The sequence below is a fragment of the Anabrus simplex genome, chromosome X (assembly GCF_040414725.1).
Source record: "Anabrus simplex isolate iqAnaSimp1 chromosome X, ASM4041472v1, whole genome shotgun sequence".
Taxonomy (NCBI): Eukaryota; Metazoa; Arthropoda; class Insecta; order Orthoptera; family Tettigoniidae; genus Anabrus; species Anabrus simplex.
Genome location: NC_090279.1, coordinates 158,889,957 through 158,913,364, shown reverse-complemented (window position 1 = coordinate 158,913,364; position 23,408 = coordinate 158,889,957). Strand labels below are relative to the sequence as shown.

The 23,408-nt window shown below is 40.5% G+C and overlaps 1 protein-coding gene across 1 annotated transcript in view; it reads right to left on the bottom strand.

Moving 5' to 3' along the window:
- The window catches only part of LOC136885993 (zinc finger protein 93), an 85,651-nt gene that overhangs the window by 47,657 nt on the left and 14,586 nt on the right, over window positions 1-23,408 (bottom strand). The window contains exons 3-6 of the mRNA XM_067158703.2: window positions 19,964-20,028; window positions 19,722-19,874; window positions 11,942-12,001; window positions 11,782-11,861 (exon numbers count right to left, since the gene is read on the bottom strand). Of these exons, the coding sequence (XP_067014804.2) occupies window positions 11,782-11,861; window positions 11,942-12,001; window positions 19,722-19,874; window positions 19,964-20,028 (358 nt within the window). The remainder of the gene's footprint in view (window positions 1-11,781; window positions 11,862-11,941; window positions 12,002-19,721; window positions 19,875-19,963; window positions 20,029-23,408) is intronic.

Sequence of the window (23,408 nt, the reverse complement as noted above, 5' to 3'; positions counted from 1 at the left end):
GATCTGGTAGCTTCAGATAGTGAAAGTGAGTGTATTATGTGCGCATTGAAAGCACTGGAAGGGTGAATAGTAAGCTGGACAGGAACATTGAGCGAGTTTCCTTACAACTGTCCATCGGCTTCAGTATTTGACATACATACGTGTACGTAGCAGGTAGCAGGTAGGGATCCTCCTTGGAGGCAGCCCTACCCAGGGAGTGGTGCCCCTGCCTATGTGAGTCCCAGAGCACAATGACCCGGTATGTAACATCTGGTAAGGGTCCCAGCTCAGGGTTACAAGCAAAGACCTCAACGGAATCTACAGCAGAGAAGACAGACTTTGGAACGGTGAAGATTGCGGAAGAGGCATCCCAGTACTGGGGGAGCTGTGATAAGCGGGCAACCAGCGGTTAATATTATGAAGGTGGGAATAATAGATGTTGTGACCCTGCCGAGAAAATTAGAGGGAATGATTTTATGGAGAAAGAGAATGTTGCAATGATGGGAGTGAATGAGGTCAAGTGGAGGGCAAAGCGAGTGAAGAAGATACACCCTATACTGGAGTGGAGGAGTGAAACAAAGAATGGAGTAGGAGTGATTGTTAACTAAATCCTGGATGAAAATATGGATAGGGTGGACTATGTTAGTAATAGAATAATCAGAGTACGACTGAGGAGGACGGAAGGAGGAGTGAAAGATTTCATCCAAGTTTATGCACCCCGAACTGGAAAGAGTGAGGAAAATATGGAAGAATTCTTGGAGACACTTGAGGAGGTAATCACCGATGTGGAAGTGATAGTCATGGGAGACCTCAATGTGCAGGTTGGAAAGGACAGAATTGGTAAAGAAGAAGTGAGTGGTCCATTTGGATATGGGGAAAGAAACAGTGAGGAAAATAAGTTGATTGATTTTTGTGGGAGAATGGAATCATTGTGATTAACACTTGGTTTAGAAAGAAGAATAGTAGAAAGATCCTAGGCATTTTATGGAGAACACAGAGTAGTGATAGCAAAATTGAAAAATACTGTAGATCAAATTGTGAGAGTAAAAGAAATAAGACAGAAGAAAATAAAAGTATGGAAATTAAAAGATAAAAAGATTTCACGAGGAATTAAAACAGCACATCCTTATACAGTATCAGACATAGAAAGTGTAGAAGAAGAATGGACTACATTTAAAAACACATTTGTACGCAGTGCAGAGAAGATTTGTGGCAGAACTTCAGCGAGAGCGAACGAAAAGGAGACAGCTTGATGGAACGAAGAGATGAACGAGGTTGTTAAACAAAAGAAGAAAGCATGGCATGAATGGAATAGAGATAGGAAAGGAGGAAGGAAGATCAAGTATCAGGAAATTAAAAGTAAGTGTAAAAAAGTGGTAAATGAGAAAAAGAAAAGATGTTGGGAACAATTCACACAAGTGACAAAAAAGGATGTAAATGGCGGAAAAAGGATGTATGGATTGCTAAAAAATAAGAGAAAGGAAAAAAATCTACACAAAACAAGTGAAGGAAGAGAGTGGAAATGCAATAACAGACCCAGAGGATATAAAGAATAGGTGGAAAGACCATTTTGATAAACTCCTGAATGTGAGAAATTATGCAGAAGAGAGTGTAGTGGTAAAAGGGGATGATCCAGAAATGGAGAGTGGTATTGCAATGGCAGAAGTAGAAATGACTGTTAAATAAATGGAAACAGGAAGAGCAGCAGTGATGGATGAAATCCGTGTGGAAATAATAATGGCAGCAGGATTTATTGGTCTAGATTGGTTATATAGGCTACTAAGGTGTACAGTGGAACCTCGATTATCCGTTCATTGAAGAAACGATTTCCCGGATCAACCCCGTCCAAAAATTTCAGTCCATCAACGCTAAATCCTCAATCAAGCTTTTTTCAATAAACTGTATCTCACGAAAGGACGGTTATGACATAGTTATGGATCTTGGCGTTAACGCCCCGTCATTGCGATAATTAGAGCAAGTACCGTACTGCAAAAGCGACCGGCAGTGAACTTACATAAGGGACCATCTTAGCATCGCATTTGGGTGGTGTTGTTTACAGAATCTCGGAAATCATAAAGCAGAGAGTGGCCACAACAATTGTAAGGAGACACAGCGCATTTTGGCAGCTCTACTTGAAGATGGAACGAGTTTCGTCAAACGTTCACACTTAGTCTATAAAACGACCACATTATGTCCAGGATTAGATGTTTATATTGTTACTTTTTACGATTGTATTGCCGGACAGGTTTTCGGCACTTTCCTCAGGACACTGTATAGTAACTGGGCTTTCAGGCAGGAATCGAAACTGCTCCTTTTTAACACAAATCTAGTAATTTAATATTATCGTACACGATTATGTTATCGAGACCAGAACAGATGCACCTTACATACAAAAAGCTATCGGAGGTCTTGAGATGGCCTATTACTGTTTTGTTCCTAATATACTGTAAGACTGGGAATTTTACGTTTTTGTGTTAAAATGTCAAAAACCGCAGTTCTTTTATTTGCTCACGTTACATTTAAATGGTTTGTATCATTTCCAACTCACGTGCTGCGAGTGTGCTTTCCAGCTGAGCTCAAGGACATGAAGAGCCGTAATTTCTGAAGTTTTGATGATATCTTTTTTCTCTTTCCAATTTTATTGGATTAGTGACGGGCAGAATTGAATATAAAGCATTCGATAACTTTTGAGAATCGATAATTACATTCGAAACCATGTTCTCAAGTTTAACAAAACCTTCAAAAGTCGATGTAGGCCTAACTAACGCAGGACAAGATTTCCAGAAACTGACTACGAACAGTATACCGAAGACCAGATTAGAATGGAAGATAAGAAAAGATGGGATTTCTCCATCATGTTGGGCGCTTTTGTATCTAATGTGCTTTATTTTATTAGATGAAAGAATTAAAAACTACTTGTGGTCAATTGTCGTTCGGCTTGGTGTTATTAGATTTTTTGAAGAATTTGGCCAATCAAAGTTGCTGAACTGAAAGAAGTTTTCACGGGAAATTGGCGAAGTTTCCCCTGTAAAATAGAATATAAAAGTATCGAGATTTTGAACTCGTGTACCGGTAATTGATGTTCGATGCCAGTTTCGCAGTCTAACTTTCCTGCCTCTCATCCGGAGGGCCCGGGTTCAATTCCCGGCCAGGTCAGGCATTTTTACCTGGATATATGGGCTGGTTCCAGGTCCACTCAGCCTACGTGATTACCTTTAATTGAGGAGCTATCTAATGGTGAGATGGTGAGCCTGGTCTAGAGAGCCAGGAATAACGGCGGAGAGGATTCGTCACAATGACCATGCGTCACCTCGTAATCTGCAGGCCTTCATGCTGAGCAGCGGTTGCTTGGCAGGCAAAGGCCCATTGGGGCTGTAGTTTAATTTGGTTTATGAGTGTTTGTAAGATTATAATTATACATATTTCATTTTTGTGATGTTAAGCCAAATTGTTGATGGTTTTCATTCATTCCCGGATTTTCCGTATTCCCATGTTGTACGTTTTATTTTCATGGTCCCTCCAAAAACGGAGAATTGAGGTTCCACTGTATATGGAGGAAAAATCAAGTACCTGATGATTGGTGTAAAGGTGTAATAACACCAGTATTTAAGAAAGGTGATAGGAAAGTATGCAACAATTATCGAGGAATTACACTGTTGTAATTGGAGAGAACGATAGAAAGGAGGATGAGAGGAAGGATGGAAAGAAATTTAGAAGAGCAGTATGGATTTCAACAGGGATTACTGATGGAAAAACAGTGTGAATAAGGAAAAGATCTGGTGATGGTATTCCTTGATCTAGAGAAGGCATACGATGGTGTTAGTAGAGAAAAGCTGTGGGAAACCCTGGAAAGTAAAGGATGTGGAAGGCAATCAAGAATGTATAAGAATTGTTTCAGTTGTGTCCAGACTCCTATGGGGAGAACAGATTGGTTTAGAAACCAAGCCGGACTAAGACAGGGAAGTGTATTGTCTCCACTTATGTTTATAATGGTTTTGAATGAAGTTCTAAAGGAAACAAAGGAAAGATATAGAGGGGATATGAAAATATTGTTTGCAGATGACATAATGATATGGGGAGTCAAAAACAGTGATGAGGCAGGTTGTTGAATACCTACTTCAAATATTTGGAAAGTGAAATAATACAAGATGAAAGGTTGGATAAGGAGATCAGCAGAAGGATACAAGCAGGAAGTACATTCTACCAGAATGTAAGGAACCTGGTGTGGAACAAAGAAGTTTGTATGAAATGTAAAGAGATAATGTACAAGATGTACTATACCCCTATATTAACCCTTACCCCTCGTCTGTCGGGTGAGGCCCGACAAAACAATATTCCTGTTCCAGTCGCATGTCACGCCTTGCCCGACATGACATTTTATCGCCCACCGTTCGTCTGCCGTCCCTTATCCGACAAAAGACACGATGCTATACTGTACTGCCATCTTTTGGTTCAGCGTGGAACTTTGTAGAATCCAGATACTATTTGACAGTCAGTCAAAAATCTATTATTTACATGGCAGTGTAGCCGTCAGCTGTCCACTCATGCACACGAAAGCTCGAGCGATAGTAAACTAACATGGTCGCTTGGCTTTCTATTCCGGGGCCGCTATCTCACCGTCAGATAGCTCCTCAATTGTAATCACGTAGGTTGAGTGGACCTCGAACCAGCCCTCAAGTCCCTGACCTGGCCAGGAATCAAACCCGGGGCCACCAGGTAAGAGGCAAGCATGCTACCCCTACACCACGGGGCCGGTGAATACAGATCATAAAGATAGACATTCACATTTAAAATATGAGTAGTAGAGACAACACAAAGAACTTTAATTCAAGGGGTAAGGGTTAATGTATGCATCAGAGAGTTGGACTTTGGCTGCAAGAAATGAGAGTAAAATTCAGGCCAGTGAGATGAAGTTCCTGAGGAATACGGTAGGGAAGATAAGGGCAGAAAAAGTAAGAAATGTTGAAATCAGAAAAGAGATAGGGGTAGGAAAACTGAAAGATAGGATGGCGAAGAATAAACTGAGATGATCTGGACATGTTATGAGGATGGAGGAGGGAAGGATACCAGTGTTCTCCCTAGGACCTTTTTAATGGGCGCACCACCCAGCTGGTTTTACAGACTGCCCGGCTAATATAACCTACCTAGTTACATAATATTAATACATATCTGAGTCACTGGGTGTTCCAAATTAACATGGAAATACTGTAAATTTAAATGATAAATAATTACTGTCATCATTATTGCATCAATTACAACAGAGATCACGGGCCGATTGCAGAAACGATGACTAGTTTTAAGCCTTAGACAACGTCTACCTAAACAATGTCTAAATCGATCACGATCTTCCATTGCATAAACAATGTTCAGTCGATGTTTAACTAGACATCGCTTCAAGTTTCAATTTTGGTTTGAAAATGGAGACAGAAGTATCTTTCATGCAACTCTTTGCTTGTCGCAACCAATGAAATTCGTCGGTGCGTGCGCCGAACGCCAGTCAGCTGTTTGTCTTCCCACACACTACTCAAATATGGCTAAGCACGAGCCCACAGATAAGAGTATCACTTTCGGTGGAAATTAAATCTCATCATAATATTATCGACACTAAAGCGACACGCCACCGTACGCGGAAGTGTAATCTACTCATAAATACGGTAGCTTCAACAAAGGGATGATGAAGCAATAGTGATGTGCAACCGAGTGTGTTGTACGGGCCATATAGATGTAGCTTGCATTCTGGAGATCGTAGGTTCGAAACGCATCATCGGCAGCAATGAAGATTGTTTTCCGTAATTTCCCTATTTTTACACCAGGCAAATACTAGGGCTGTTATTATGGCCACGGCTCCTCTTCCCTAGTCTTCTTTAAACAATAATCACCACCACTTGCCCAATAATCACCACCACTTGCCTTTTCCTATCTGATAGTTGCTGAAAACTTATACGATTATATATAGTGAAACTCGGTTAAGAAGTTCCCACATAAGAAGTTTTCTCGCCTAAGAAGTGTGATATTCTTGGTCCCTCAATCAGTTGCATTAAGATATATGTATATTTATCCCGCTTAAAGTGTTCTGTTGTAAATATATTTCCCAGTTAAACAGTTCAAATTTTAGAGCCCCTTGAGATAGAAAACGTCCGCTCAAAGCAGCTCATGGTTAGAACCCTCCAGTCCCCGTGCAAGTTGAACCTTGTGTTAGACCGTTTGCGCCTGTCGTGGAGCCTCTCCGGGCTTGCCAAGGCCATATGACGTCACGCTATGACAACACCATCACCAGATGCTCACTCTCACCTTGTGGAATCGAATCGAACCCATCAGTCGTAATTTCCACTCCACCGTTTACATCAAGCAGAATAGAATCGAGTGGGATTCTACACGCAAAACACAAAGCACACAATGGATGGTTTGATAAAACATTAATGCAGTAAGTTGCATGCTGCAACAGGGTGAAGTAATTAATCGAGGTGGCATCAACATTAATTAAAAACCGAAAAATGTATTTGTCCACAACACAGCAGCTTCTTATGCATTACCGTACTGTTTGTTAGGAATACATGAACGACAACCGTAGGGAATGCCACTTACAAAATTGTTCACGGTAAATACTGTACATTCCAAGCCATGTCAATTATCGTACTGACATACCGTACTGTATATGAACTCCAACATGATAATATGATTCTGAAATAAGGTCAAAGATAATTGCGAAATAAAGTACCATATAGGCCTAATCTACCACAAAATTGAATATTTTAACCTGTTTGATTTTTCATTCCCTTGCTTATTTCCTTCCCGACATTCTCTCTTACGTTGTTGTTGCAATAATGCTTATGGGTCTTGTCATAGAGGAAATTACGTTTTGGAACTAAACTGTTAAGATTTTCCGTGTCCATTATTAGTTAGGTGAATAAACTAATACGAAACAAAGAAACATCCCGACTCTATGCAGGAAACAGCCGACTTGCCAGTTGATACATATTATGCCGCCAAACAGCCGGCCGAACGATCCCGATCGTCTACGAAGTTGAACAAATGTTAACCAGCTGGGTGCTGGTGAGAGGGGGCCTGATACACGCACTCAGAGGCATTGCGATACCACGTGTTGGCATAAAATTGAAAGTTATTTTTACCTTTATACGAGCTCAACATTGTATTATCGCGTCACTCGTAATTATTACATCGCATTATTAGAACGTAGCACAAGGATGAGGAGACATGAAATAAAATTCTCGCGGAGAAAGAAACTGTTTACGTTTAGATGTGCTAGTGTTGCTACTGCGCCTTTATCTTCTTCTTCTTCTTTTCTAGCCTGTTTCAATCCACTGCTGGATATAGGCCTCTTCCATGTGCTTCCATCGTCTTCGGTCTTGAGCCACTTGGAACCAGCGTGTTCCAGCCAACAGCTTTATGTCGTCGAGCCATCTCTTCTGGGGTCTTCCAATGCCTCTCTTGTGTTCCCATGGTCTCCAGTGAACAATCCTATAGGTCCACCTGTTGTAGTCTTGTCGAGCTACATGTCCTACCCATTGCCATTTCAATCTTGCTATTCTCTCTACGATGTCTGTTACATTAGTTCTTCTCCTGATGTCCTCTGAACGGATCTTATCCCTAAGGCTAATCCCTAGCATTTGTCGCTCCATGGCTCATTGTGTTCGCTGAAGCTTGCGAGCACTTTCCTTCGTCAGAGTCATCGTTTCCAGACCGTAAGTAGTAACTGGAAGCACGCACGTATTATAAACCTTGGTCTTCAGGTTAATTGGAACATCCTTGTTGGTGAGGATGAATCTTAGTTTTCGGAATGCAGTCCAACTCATACCTATTCTGCGAGGAATTTCTGCACGTTGGTTGTCTTTTCCAAGTTTTATCTTGTGTCCAATACTCTCCTATGCACTCATTTCTGCAACTTCGAACCTGCCTTTCTTTTCTTCATTGCCTTTAGCATGAAGAGGATTAAAGCAGGGAAATAAACTCAATATCGGCTTGTCCATGCGGTACTTGCGAAACAGCCAGAAACTACGCCCGTAGTTGTGACAACTAGTAGGAATGCAGGGGCGATATAGGCCTATGAATAGGTTCTAAGAATCTCTAAGAATTTGACGATGTCCTGTCTGCTGCCGTTAACTTGAAGCAGATGTCGGTGGGGGGTGTGTAAACTAAGGTGGTTTATGGAAGGTTCAGTCAGTGTGCATCAGAACACATGGAAGGCAATGTGGGAAATGGAGAGGTTTAGAGTTCTTTTTTTTTTTCTTTGCAAGTTGCTTTACGTCGCACCGACACAGATAGGTCTTACAGTGACAATGGGACAGGAAAGGGTTAGGAATGGGAAGGAAACGTCCATGGCCTTAATTAAGGTACAACCCCAGCATTTGCCTTGTGTGAAAATGGGAAACCACAGAAAACCATCTTCAGGGCTGTCGACAGTGGGATTCAAACCCAATATCTCCCGAATACTGAATACTGGCTGCACTTAAGCGACTGCAGCTATCCAGCTCGGTGGTTTGTAGTTCAAGAAAGCAGTAAAAACCTAAAAACAGTCAACCCTGGACAATTTCTTTTCCAAGTAGGAGCCTAGATTTTTGTGTTTAGAAATGTATTTAATGTCTAATGCAGTATGGAATTTACATAATGTACGGTCACCATCTACTGTTTTAATGTTCTTAGTATTTCTTTTATCTCTTGTGCAAGGTTTTATATAATATGTTCCCTTCTCCTATCAAGAATTTTTATAATACAGTATGTTCAATTACAGTATTTTACTTTATCTCTAAAAATACATGTCATGATAATCTAATACTGTATTTATATTGTGGCTTTCTTTTAGCAGCACTTATATATCGGCCTATTTCGGTATTGTTCACAAACAAGGAAATCTGTTGGCTGTGTGTTTCACATGTATGTCAAAGTACAGAATAAGTTTTCGGGCATTAGCCCTTTTAAGAAGTTTCCTGCTTAAGAAGCTTTTTTTTTTTTTTTTTTTGTGGTCCCATGAAAAACTTACGAGAGTTTCACATATATAAAAACCCCATGCAACCTACTTTTTAGTTTTCACTATTATGTGTGTTTACTTGGCAGTAAATATAAGTGAATCTCTCCCGGTTGATGTATGTGACAGCCCTCTGACGATCAGGACACGTAATTCTGATATGTATGTAGTCAAAGTGACCTATAATTCCATGGAAAATACCTCATGTATATAATATATCGGTTGCCAAGAATTGTATTCAAGTTGACAGTTACCGGACTGTCCCTTTGTCAGTCTCAAGAAACAAGTCTCTTGAAAAGCGAATCCTTATTTCAAGATCTCCCCGTACATGTCAAGTGCATTGCTGTGATTTAGCAGCGGGTGACCCACAGAGAGGCCGTTGGACTAACCTTTCTTCCCGGAATCGTCTCGACATGATCATACAAATTACATGTTTCATGGTACATAACCTCTGATTGTGATTCACTCTTCTCATTGGAGGTTAAACAGTGCTCTTGGCAGTGTTTAAACATGACCGGTTGAACATCGGTTTTGGACAGTGTCTAAAGGCGGCCACACACGTTACGGTATAACTGTGCAATTTAACTGCAACGATGAACTGCGCAGTAAAACTGAAAGTCCTATAGCCTCCACATGGTACAGATAACTGCGTCGATCGACAGTACTCATCAGACATTTATCAAAGCAATATGTCATTGACGGACAATGATGACGTACTGGTGGTGTTGGGCCTATGTGTGTGTAATGAAAAAGCAAAAGAAGACATGCAGCGTGTGGTCTAAAGATTGGCTACTACAGAGAAAGCAAAATTCACACGTAAATTTATTAAATTACTTACGCTTTGTACCACAGAATAACAGCACGTTAGTCCTGTTTGGTCCGGTTCCATGGCTAAATGGTTAGCGTGCTGGCCTTTGGTCAGAGGGGTCCCGGGCTCAATTCCCGGCAGGGCGTAACATTGGAAATACAACTGTCACATGGAAATTTAAAGGATATTGCAGAATTTCCTTTAAGCATCTTATATTTCAGGAAAAAGACTCCAAAACCGCTGCAGATAATACATTACAGTTATCGGTTTCGCACAGTTATACAGTAACATGTAGCCGCCTTAACGTTGATTTTATGAGAAAATTATTCTTAGCATTACATGTAGTATGTGTTGTTCATATAAGAAGTCCAATAGATGAAAGTACCACAAATGCGGAGTGTATATCTCGTCAGTGCCTGACCCCGTTATTTTAGATTGTTTAACTTTGTTCAACTCTTTTTTGTAAGAACTTTTAAGGTTATTAATCATTTTTACAACTACGTCTCTGTTGGCTTTGCAGTCAATTAATTTATATTTTTCAATCAACTTACTGTAGGCGGCGTCTTTTCTGTTCCGATTGTGATCATCTTTACACTTTGTCTGCCAGAGACCAGATTCATTTGTATGGCATTCAATGAAAGCTTCTAAATGCTCATGATATCCGCTTTGGTCTTCCTGAGACATGTTGTGATAACTTGTAGCGCGCACTATCTTAACGAGTGACTCACTTGAACTGAGCAATCGGCAGTCGCCACGGTCCACATGTTGCGATAAAACTGTGCAAACGCAATCGCCACAGTTTTATTGGTTAGAAAAATGAACTTGCTCCAATGAACTGTGTAAGCAGAAATAACTGCAACGATTTACCATCCACACATGAGATAAGTCTCCGCAGTTTGGTTGGTGCAGTTAAATCGCACAGTTATACAGTAACGTGTGTAGCCGCCTTAAGTGATAAATAACGTCTCTGCAATGTGGCAGCCATTCTTAGGCATTGTTTAACCATAGACATCATCTAAATAGCGTTTCTGCAATCGGCCCCAAATGTTTAGATTGACTACCACGCAGTGTCGTGCACAAGCGGGGGTCTGGATTAACGTGGAATCGCAAGCGAGCCCTCTATTCAACATAATGTCACAAATCCGTATAGCAGTCCACATGTCCACAGCAACTGAGTGGTAAGCCTAAGTCTGCTATTACATGATTTGGAATGAGCAATAGAACACTAGAATTTCAAAATACTCTGTTATATCTTGTTCATGATAATAACACTAAAATAGTTCAATTTTGCAGTTAATGTTTACCTGTCTGATTGCATTGTTAATGCCCTGAGGGGAATGAATGGACATTCTTTTCATATTGAAGTTTTACGTAGTATTTTCCCCACCCAGCTACTCATTCCTGCCACCCGGCTGACAAAAATTCCTGGGGAGAGCACTGGATACCAAAACAAGAGTTGGAGGCTAAGATAGAAGGAAAGAGGGAGGCCCAGAGCAAGATGGATGAACTCTGTCAAGAATAGTATATTTAAAAAAAGACTGGACTGGAATATAATTACTGAAGAGGAGTGGTGGAAGGAGATGCAATGGTGGAGAAGTGCCATCAACACCCAAACCTCGCAAGAGCTGGACAAGGGGAAATGAAAATTATGACAAATATGACATATTTTGATTTACAACTTGATGAGTCAACTTTACTAGGGAATGAATCTACGCTTTTAAGGTTATGTTCCTCAAAAATCAACCTAAATGTAACTTTTAATAGTAATGTGGGGGCAGGGTTTCATTATGTATGTATTATGCACACAAAAAACGTACTTGTGAGAAATGTATAATCAGGATTTTCCCACATTCTGTAAAAGTTTTACTTTTGTACGACCAACTCGAATTATACATAACCTCGATTTTACTCGGGCTCTAACATATATTAAACACCAATAGCTGGGGATGATTATGTATTGCAGTATATTTCAGATGACTAGCAATTCGACATACGGTGGAGCACAACTCACCTCTCCTCAGTGACGAGATCATCTACGAGATTGATGCCATCTTCTTCTACAGAACACTCGTCCTTCACCTCAACCTCCTCCTATAATATGAGATCAACAGTTAGTGTATGTCTTCTACCCGAGATGGTACACTCGGAGACAGAGAATGAGAGTACACTACCTCCGCCTCATCTTCCGTCGGCTCAGTCTTGACTGGTACTCCAGGCATGAACACCAAGTTCTGACAAAAAGAGAAAAGAACTGTTACCTCTACATACATACATACATACATACATACATACATACATACATATACTGTATTTTCATTATAGACAGTTATGCCTTTCAACGTACAGACTATAAGCTTCTGTCAATTTACTAATCACTGCCACAATGCTCTATTTGTAACTAGTTATGTGGCCTTGTTTAGTTCTATACCTCTTATCCTTAAATCGTTAGAAACTGAACCTAACCATCGTCATCTTGGTCTCCCTCTACTCCTCTTACCCTCCATAACAGAGTTCATTATTCTCTTACTGTAGGTAACCTATCCTTCTCAATACGCCTCACATTACCTCGCCACCAAAGCTGGTTTATGCGTACAGCTTCATCTATCCATTCCAAGTGCCCTCCTACCACTGTTCCCACCCGTTTGTACCAGCAATCGTTCTCGCTACTTGCACGTCTGTTACTTCTAGTTTAGCTTTGTATCTCCAATCTGACAATCAATTCTCTTGGATTTCTTACCTACTGACATCAACTTAAGTCTTCGAAAGGCTAATTTTCATACCATACTCACTGTACCTATTTTCAAGTTCCAAGATATTAGACTGCAGGCTTTCAGCACAATTTGCCATTAAGACTAAGTTGTCAGGATAGGCCAGACTGCTTACTACATTTCTACCTAAATGAATCACTACCTGTCACTTGATAGCTTTCAGCAGATGATCCATGTGAACTATGAACAACAAAGGTGAAAGATTACAGCCTTGTCTAAACCCTGTAATTATCTTGAACCAAGAACTCATACTACCATCCATTTTCACTGCAGCCCAAATGTCCACACAAACTGCCTTTGATTGATTCTAATAATCTACCCTTAATCCCATAGTCCCCCAGTACTTCCAATATTCATTAGCTAAATTATGGTACGATTAGGAAATGATTAATCAATACAATAGTATTTTTCCTAAAAATTACAGCCAAGAAATGATGTATTTTGGTTCCTCCACAACATTTTTTTAAATAAACTCAGTAAAAGTTATAACAGATACTTGTGGCTTTCTTACTTGGTTTAACATGCTTTTCACATTATAGCAATGCAGCAAATATTACCGTCATGTATTCCTATCAGTAATATATCATTCAAAAACTTTTTTTTTGCTAGGGGTTTTACGTCGCACCGACACAGATAGGTCTTATGGCGACAATGGGATAGGAAAGGCCTAGGAGTTGGAAGGAAGCGGCCGTGGCCTTAATTAAGGTACAGCCCCAGCATTTGCCTGGTATGAAAATTGGAAACCACGGAAAACCATCTTCAGGGCTACCGATAGTGGGATTCGAACCTACTATCTCCCGGATGCAAGCTCACAGCCGCGCGCCTCTACGCGCACGGCCAACTCGCCCGGTCATTCAAAAAACTATCTGAGGCAGTCAGATTATTCAGCTCGGTTTGTTAAGCTATGTTTTCTAATTTATTCTCTCTCTATGACTGCTGATTTAACTTCCACCACTGTCAAACTTTAAAAAAGAAAAAACTTGGTTTTGTTTGTGAAAGTCTTGGAAAAACCTGCAAACAGGTCTAAAGGAGTAAATAATTGCAGTAGTTCTATAGTTTACCAGATGTATGCATACATTTTTCCAGTCTTTGTGGTAAAGAAAACACGTAATTTTCAAGGGAAATTCATTTCTTTGTTTATTTAAAATACTGGCCATCGACTTCTACACACTTCGCCCATCCTTCAGCTAAGTTATGATTACCATGCCCGAAACACTGCTTGTCTTTTGCGGCAAACTATACGTTGAGCCATTCTGCAACTTCCTTGAAATTGCCGAAATAGTGCTCTGCGAGCACGTGCCCCACTGATGCAAAGAGGTGATAGTCAGATGGCGCCAGGTCGGGGAAGTAAGGCGGGTGGGAAGGATGTCCCATCCAACCAATTTCTCTGTGTCTTTCACTGGTTTTGCTGTGTGAGGCGCCGCATTGTCGTGTAACAAAATCTCTTTGCCATGTCTTCTGGCCCATTCCGGTCATCTTTCGATCAATGCGCGATTTGTTGGCGAAAGCATTCTGCATTAATGGATTCGCCTGCAATTGCTCGTCTTTGCACTTTTGTGGTCTACCAGAGTGCGCACTGTCTTTCACACTGAAATCACCACGTTTAAAATGCCGAAACCATGTCTCACATGTTCTAATCGATGGAGCGTGTTCACCATATGTTCCTACCAGCAAACAATGACTTTCCACATCCTTTTTCTTTTGATTAAATAAGGAAAGCAATGTGTGCCGCAAATGTTCCTCTCCAAGCACAAATGTTGACATGATCACTGAACGATACAACACACATGCAAGTGTTTGGCGGACTCAACTTATGTGTGTTAGTAGGTTAATGTCAGGAGAACAAACTGACGTATGTGTCAAATACGTACGCTGCGTACTGTTCGCTGCCGATATCTCTTAGTGAAACCGGAAGAGACTTTATGCATACACCTGGTAAAAAAGAACTCCTCCACCCAAAGCATTGATCCCTTTAGAGAGTCAGGTTATTTACCACCGCCCAACATCGGGCACTGAGTCGGTAGTTTTTCGGTCCACTTCATCCCATACCAGGCAATCCTGGCTCTTAATATTACTACTCCACTGTACACTAATCAACTTAAATAGAGAGTTTCCAGAAATTCTGCCAAGCCGTTTTCCCGTGATGTTGCTATTTGTTTTACGTCGCGCCGACAGATACGTCTTGTGGCGACGATGGGATAGGAAAGGCCTAGGAAGTGGAAGGAAGCGGCCGTGGCCTTAATTAAGGTACAGCCCTGGCATTTGCCTGGTGTGAAAATGGGAAACCACGGAAAACCATCTTCAGGGCTGCCGACAGTGGGGCTCGAACCCACGATCTCCCGATTACTGGATACTGGCCGCACTTAAGCGACTGCAGCTATCGAGCTCGGTCCGTGATGTTGGGACAAGAATTGAACTGAATCCACTTTTGATTTTCATACCTAATCCCAGATGAAATGAAATCGCATATGGCTTTTAGTGCCGGGAGTGTCCGAGGACAAGTTCAGCTCGCCAGATGCAGGTCCTTTGATTTGTCTCCCATAGGCGACCTGCGCTTCGCAATGAGGATGAAATGATGATGAAGATGACACATACACCCAGCCCCCGTGTCAGCAAAATTAACCAATTATGGTTAAATTTCTCGACCCTGCCGGCAATTGAACCCGGGGCCCCTGTGACCAAAGGCCAGCATACTAACCATTTAGCCATGGAGGCCGACTCTAATCCTAGATAAAAATGATGTATGAAGCAAAAATTTGAAGTGTACAGATAAAACTATAATTTTATTTACAGATAATTTGTAGTTAAGGGAAGACAAATAGAGTTGAGAAAAGCTTCAAATATTTGAGGAGTATACTTGCAGAAGATTGGAAGATAAATGAAGAAATTGGAAAGAGAATCCAAAAGCCAATGGGTTTTACCCATGTGTGAGAGGTATAGTGTGGAATTGGGACGTCCCAGAGAAATGCAAGTACTTGATGAATTACACGCCAGTTTTGACATACGCGGTGCACACTTGGACCAGAACAGAGCGTGATGAAAGCAGAATCCAAGCAGCTGAGATGAAATTCCTTAGAGGAATAACTGGGAAGACACAAAGGGATAAATTCAGAAACACAGAAATATGAGAGAGAGCTGAATTCCCTAAACTGCAAGACAAGACAGAGACCAGTAAGCTGAAATAGTATGGACACATGATGAGAATGAAAGATGATAAAATTCTAAAGTGAGTATTTACAGAGAAAATAATAAAAGGAAGACAACGGGAAAGGCCCAGGAAGAGGTGGATGGATACAATGAAGGAGAGTATAGAGAAGAGAGGAGTGAAAGTAGAAGAAATATTGGAGAAGATAGAAAACTGTGGAGGTCCTTGATTCACAACCTGACTCAGAAGACTGGGAATGGGAAATGAACAAGATGAAGCAGATAATTTGTAGCTAATTACAACTGCGCTCTTTTACTGACAAACTGTAGGCAGATAAACATTGAAAGAGTCATTGATGAAACGGTTCATCAGAACGTGCGTAACTTTTTATTTCCACATTCCAGCTGTTTGACGCACTGTCATTTGAAAGTCATTTTTAAATTATTTTACGCCCACATAGGAGCCCTTTAATCAATCCAAATAAAACACTGAAGTCTTAAGAGTATTAGCTACAAATCTGGCTTATGTTTCTTATTCTGCTCCCAGAACTTTTTCATTCTTTCCGACCTGGCTGCCCTTTCTTCATCAGTTATGGTGTACTGTTTGCGTGTAAAAGTTTTTAGTTTAAGTCTCAAGTCTCTGTTTCTCAGGATCCTCTTCTCTTCTTGGTCTTCAAATTCCTGCATTATCAAACCTAACTCATATAAATCAACTTGAACTTTGAACCAATATTTCTTGGTTTTACTTTTCCAAAAGTAGTTGAAAAGATGTTTCAGTAACCTGGTTTCTGGTAGTCTTGATATGTGGCAGAAGAATGCAACCCTCCTTTTCTGCACATGTCTATTTTTAACACAGTTTCCTGGTATATAACTTCATTAGGTAATAATCGTCATTGTCCATCTACTTGCTATTTTTTGTTTACAGTTGTTGTAAGGATTTTTTTTTTCTGTCTTCTGTAACTTATCTGTTGTTGATTTGGTGTTCAAACTGAATAGTGTTTCACTAGCATAGGTTGCTTCAGGTTTAATAACGGAATTGTAGTGTTTGAATTTTGCATTTATCAAGAGAAATTTCTTCTTGTAGGTTGGCCAAGTGATATGTTGTGCTTGTTTCGATTTATTTGTTCTATTTTCTACTGATACTTTCTCGTTTAAGTTCCAAGTAGTAATCTCCCCAAGATACTTGAATTTATTTACAATCTCAATTTGTTTGTTATTATTCAGTGTGATAGTTGGTGTTTCAACCTTGAAGGACGGCATCATTTGAGTTTTTTCAAATGAGATTTGTAGTCTGACTTTTGCTGCTATTTTTTTAGAGTTCTTCAATTCGGTGTTTAGCCTCTTCCACATTATTTGCATGCAGCGCAAAGTCATCTGCAAATGCCAGGCAAATTAGTTTGATATTTTTGCCAATCTTGATGTTTGGTTGGCATTTCTTAGTCCACTGTCTTTTAATAGTCTATAGAATCACTTTACAAAAGAAAATATTTATAAAATCCTCCTATCGATACAATTCAAGTCATCTGTTAGATGAAGCAAAGTCTATACATGTTTCAGCCTAATCTCAAGGCCATCTTCAGTAGTAAAACAATTATTACATAATATACAAACAAATTAAAAAACGTAATGATGTGAAGTGACAGTGATCATGATAAGTGAGTTAAAAACACATTGAGGTGCAAAGTCCTCTCGTCTAATAGATCTTGCTGGCTGTTAAATAAAACATTATGCTGAGGAGTGTAGCATAATGTTTTAGTTGGTGTAGCATAATGTTTTATTTAACAGCCAGCAAGATCTATTAGATGAGAGGACTTTGCACCTCAATGTGTTTTTAACTCACTTATCATGATCACTGTCACTTCACATCATTACGTTTTTTAATTTGTTTGTATATTATGTAATAATTGTTTTACTACTGAAGATGGCCTTGAGATTAGGCTGAAACATGTATAGACTTTGCTTCATCTAACAGATGACTTGAATTGTATTGATAGGAGGATTTTATAAATATTTTCTTTTGTAAAGTGATAACCGTCAATACGGAATGAGATTCATAACTTGCAATAGTCTATAGAATGTTTCACTTTACATTTACCATCTCTATGGTGAAAGTACATGTGTATGTGTATAAAATGTAACCTAATGCAGGGGCATGCTTTTTAATGCAAATTTTTAAACAATTTTCTTTTTTTACATGGAAGCTTGTACCTTAAACTACTTCTCAGCGTAAGTTCCAAGCATACTAAGGCACTTAAGTCGTGAAACCTGCTTCTGATTTCAGTCCTCATAGAAATCTGCCGCCTGATGTGCCAGCCATTGCAGCACAGTCGTGTTTAGGTTATCATCATCATCATCATCATCATCTTCACATTGCTGACCTTCTAGATGCCTTTTCAAGTGCAGGAACAAGTGGTATTCACTAGGCGCTAAGTCAGGACTATACGAAGGACGATCAAATTGTTCCCAACCAAATGAAGCGATGAGGTCTCGAGTTTGATTAGCCATGCGAGGTCGTGCATTATCATGAAGCAAAAGATTCCCCCTTGCGAGCACGCCAAGCCGGTTGTTTTGGATTTCACGACGGAGTTTACATAAGGTCTCACAATAAGCCTCAGCATTTAATGTGTCATCCTGGTGAAAAAAAACCACAAGCAACACACCCTGCCTCTCCAGAAACACAGTGGACCACAGACAGCTGTAATTCGGTCTGCAGTTCGTTGCCACCAGTGTTGTTTAGAATCTGCTGGTGGTCATTTTCAACATATAACATTACTCTCTTTCTCATTGCCAAAAATTGTACCTGCAAGTCAAATTTGTCAGAAGATACGGACTATCAAACAGTCAATACATTTTTTTGGACCCCTCTGTATACTGCTCAAGGAAAATCAGAAAGTCAAAGCACTGCCTACACGCCTGGTTTTGTACACCTCCATCAGCATCCCTGGTACCCAGCGAGAGCACAATTTCCAATAATCTAAGTGTCCTGCCACAATTTTATAAAGAACACTCCTTGAAATTCATTTGTTATTTGCTTTACGTCGCACCAACACAGATAGGTCTTATGGCAATGATGGGACAGGAAAGGAATAGGAAGGAAGTGGCTGTGGCCTTAATTAAGGTACAACCGCAGCATTTACCTGGTGTGTAAACCATGGAAAACTATCTTCAGGGCTGCCGACAATGGGATTCGAACCCACTATCTCCCTGATGCGAGCTCACAGCTGCGCGCCCCTAACCGCATGGCCAACTCGCCCGGTCCTTGAAATTCAGCCAACTCATAACTTTAATAACAAGATATGAATTTCATTATGATCCATACTGACAAACATTCAGAATTATAAGAATTTGTATTGAATAGTTAGACCTTCCTTCAATTCTTATAACTGTTCATAACTTAGTGACAAAATCGTAAAGCGTCTGTTTTCTCAAACCTTTGCAACAACTTTCTGCACCAAGTCTTCAGTAATAATGGATGGTCACCCACTATGCTTCTCACTGTGGACATTAGTATGGCCTTCTTTAAAAGGTTTAACCCATTTTCTTACCATTCCTTCGCTCATAGTGCGTTCTCCTTACATTTCACTAATCTGCCAATGAATTTTAAAGGCTTTCACTTAGCGTGCATACGCCAAATGATGATTGGAGCGCTGCAGCAGCCATATTTAAAAACAGTACTTACTTAAAAATACATGCTTCACATTAGGTTTATGGAACAAACAGGAGGAAAGAGAATGTGTTAAATTGACTTAGGACCTTGATATAGAATGAGGCAAAGTTGTGTGAAATAACTCAGCACACGGGTGTTTATGCATTTGGAAATACACAGCTAGCCAATAAATCTAAACTTTCAGCCAATCACTTTTCACATCAAAAGTATACAAGTTTGGAAAAAAAAAAAAGAAAAAAAAACCTCTTACATTTCACCAGCATGGAATTTGCTTTGTAATTTCCACGATGAAATGAGATACAACTGCTATCAATAAAGATATCCCACCTTAATACAATTACACGCAATATATAGAGTATGCGTTTGCCTTACTGTTGGTGCGGCAATGTCAGAATCCAACTGAAATCTATCAGGTAATTCATCTTCTCCAATCTTGACTAGGACATTTTCCTTCACACTTGCACAAGGATTACGGACACGTGAATATGTCCGCAAGGCATTCCAGGGTCTTGTCGTGGCTGGCACCTGCAATATAATATGATGAACATTAGGTATTTAAAACAGTAGTACAAATCTTAAATTCTGTATAATCACACTGGTTACTGAAAACTTACATTTGTATTACTTCTCCCATAAGTCCGTATAACTCTGTTGTCGTATACTTCATCGCAGTCCTCAGCTGTAAAACAACCAAGTATAGGTACTTGAGCAAAACTTAAGTACATACAAGAGTTTGGTTAGGTTGGCACATAAAAAATAGGGGAAAGGTGCTATGACTTTTTGTTAATAATATGATACATTATAGACCTATGATAGTATGTATACAAACCAGACTTGGTGTGTAAATTAATTTTGGTTAATAAATAAAACTTTTTACAAACTGTCAAATTGTGTTTAATTATCCTCGTATTCAATACATAATATACATCTACTGTAGTTAAAAAAATGTGCTTTCAATTAGACATGTTTCAACACAAACATAGGGTCATCCTCAGTCAAATACATTATAATAATCTAAAAACATTAGACACACAATTGTATACAGTGCTTCTTAAAAACACTTTTCATTAAAAACCATGATGAAATTCAAATGTGAGGTGACAGTCATTATGAAAGTGTTTGTGCTGGAGGTCTTTTTGCCCTTGATGCAGCTCAAATATATCTGTACACTGTTGACTCTTAAGTATTGTGTTAAGTCAAAGGCTAACATTATATGAGTTGCTAGTGAAGTTGAACCATCTGATTCATAATGTTACGTGACACGCTTGACCTTCCCTTCGAATGGAGAGATGGACTCCGCAGTCAGCAAACTTTTTTTTTTGCTACTTGCTTTACGTCGCACCGACACAGATAGGTCTTATGGCGACAATGGGATAAGGAAGGACTAGGAGTGGGAAGGAAGCAACCATGGCCTTAATTAAGGTACAGCCCCAGCATTTGCCTGGTGTGAAAATGGGAATCCACGGAAAACCATCTTCAAGGCTGCCGACAGTGGGGTTCAAACCTACTATCACCCAAATACTGGATACTGGCCTCACTTAAGCGACTGCAGCTATCGAGCTCGGTGAGCAAACTCTTACAGCGCTATGCGGCTAAATACAAAACTATTGCTCCCTCGGTAAATAGACTCCTGTGTTATTTTGTGCCCATGCCTTCAACTGTTTACGGTTGGTAGTTCACGTGCCTCGTCGTACAACGCTCTGTGCTCATTGTTTTGTGAATCAGATGATAAGGAATTATTCCACAAATACAAAGAGGGGCACTCAAAAATGACCACATAAAGCTTTTTACACTCTCTTAGATATTACAGCATTGAATGGTTTCACACTATTTATGCTGAATTTCCTGAACTGGAACAAAGAAACTCTAATAAGCGAAGAATAAACTTATGAGAACTGGCTGCTCAACTCATCAAACCCTGCATTGAGAAGAGTGCTCAAAATACCAAAGGACTGTGGAAGTTAGTGATATTTGGCTGTAAAATAAATCAGACAGCAAGAGCTAAGAAAGCTGACGGTGGAAGAGAGCGTTGCAATCTTTGCACCAAGAAATGTCATTCCAAAGGGCAAAAGTACAACAAAGTCAACAAAACTACCATAATTTGTTCTGGTAGCAAGAAATTCAAATGCAGAAAACAATTGTATATTCCAAGTGTGCTGAAGATAGTGAGTGGTGAGTGAGATGAATAATTTTTCTGAACTTCTTTTTCCATTATATAGAAAAATTGTATATTTTTGTTAGCAACTGTTGTTAATTAAGTTCTATTACTGTCCATTGAGGTTTAAAATATACGTATATGTTGATTACAGAGCAATATAAATCACACAAAATGAATTCAGTCTGGTGGTCACAAAATACATCCCTGTTAGTAGCTTGCAATTTGAAAATAGCATAGTATTGTTAGAGTTAACCTGTCATGGTGTTTATTCTAATAGGTATTTGGATTTTGCTATAGTAGAAGACTTTATATAAGGGGTAGTCAAATGAAAACCGAACGCCTGCCATAACACACATTCCAAGGGAAAGGTGGCAACACTGTTGTTACGTATTGATACTGCCATCACTGTGGTAATTAATTTCGTGTGGCTATTTTTGGCCGGGTGCAGCCCTTCTAAGGCAGACCCTCCGATGAGGGTTGGCGGCATCTGCCATGTGTAAGTAACTGCGTGTTATTGTGGTGGAGGATAGTGTTATGTGTGGTGTGTGAGTTGCAGTGATGTTGGGGACAGCACAAACACCCAGCCCCCGAGCCATTGGAATTAACCAATGAAGGTTAAAATCCCCGACCCGGCCGGGAATCGAACCCGGGACCCTCTGAACCGAAGGCCAGTACGCTGACCATTCAGCCAACGAGTCGGACATCACTGTGGTAGGAGAGCCGCATAGTGAAAACTCATAGGTGCATGCAGTTGTTGGGTTATATCTTTGTTGAAGCGCGGACTGGTCTAGTGTGTTCGTTCAGCTGTAGAAATGGAGGCAAGCAAAGTAGAGCGGAGAAGTGTGGTTTGTTTTCTGATGGCTGAGGGTGCTGGAGCATGCGAAATTCATCGTCGCATGTCTGCTGTGTATGGCAAGCACTGCATGTCCATGACGAGTATGCGCGAGTGGCACAGGAGATTCCGAGAAGGGCGCACCCCACTACAAGACGATGCGCGCCCAGGACAGGCCCATCGAGCCATAAATGAAATAGCGTATGGCTTATAGTACGAGGAGTGTCCGAGGACAAGTTCGGCTTGCCAGGTGCAGGTCTTTAGAATTGACGCCCGTAGGCGAGCTGTACATTGTGATGAGGATGAAATGATGATGAAGACAACATATACACCCAGCACCCGTGCCAGCGAAATTAACCAATTACGGTTAAAATTCCCGACCCTGCCAGGAATCGAACCAGGGACCCCTGTAACCAAAGGCCAGCACGCTAACCATTTAGCCATGGAGTCAGACCATCGAGCCATATTCCTGATATGATAGGGTGGATTGATATCTTTATCCGGGAAAACCAACGAATCACGGAGGAAGAAATTCGTGTTCAGATTGGCATTAGCCATAGCTCCGTGTATGGCATTATCAAACATCACTTCCACTTCCGCAAAATTTGTGCGCACTGGGTTCCGCATCAACTGACAGAGGGGCAAAAGACTGACAGAATGGCATCATGTCCGAGTCATCTGCAGCGGTACTGCGGGGAAGAGTTTGTGTTTCTGTACCGTATTGTCACAGGGGACAAAAAGTCATGCCACAATTTTGAGCCCGAGAGCGAACTGCAAAGCCAACAATGGAAACATCGCAATTCTCCCCTCCCAAAGAAATCCAAAGCTGTTCACACAAGTTCCGGTTAAGTCATGATGACCTTCCTTTTTCACTCCTAGGGCCCCCTGCTTGTCAACTTCCTCAAGCGTGGAACCACGATAAATGCGCAGCACTATGAAGACACTCTGCAGAAACTACGACGCGCCTTTAAGTCAAAACACCTTTGAATGCTGTCAGACGGAATCATCCTGTTGCATGATAACGCTTGCCCCCAGACTTCCAATCTGGCGAAGGCTACACTTCAGCGAC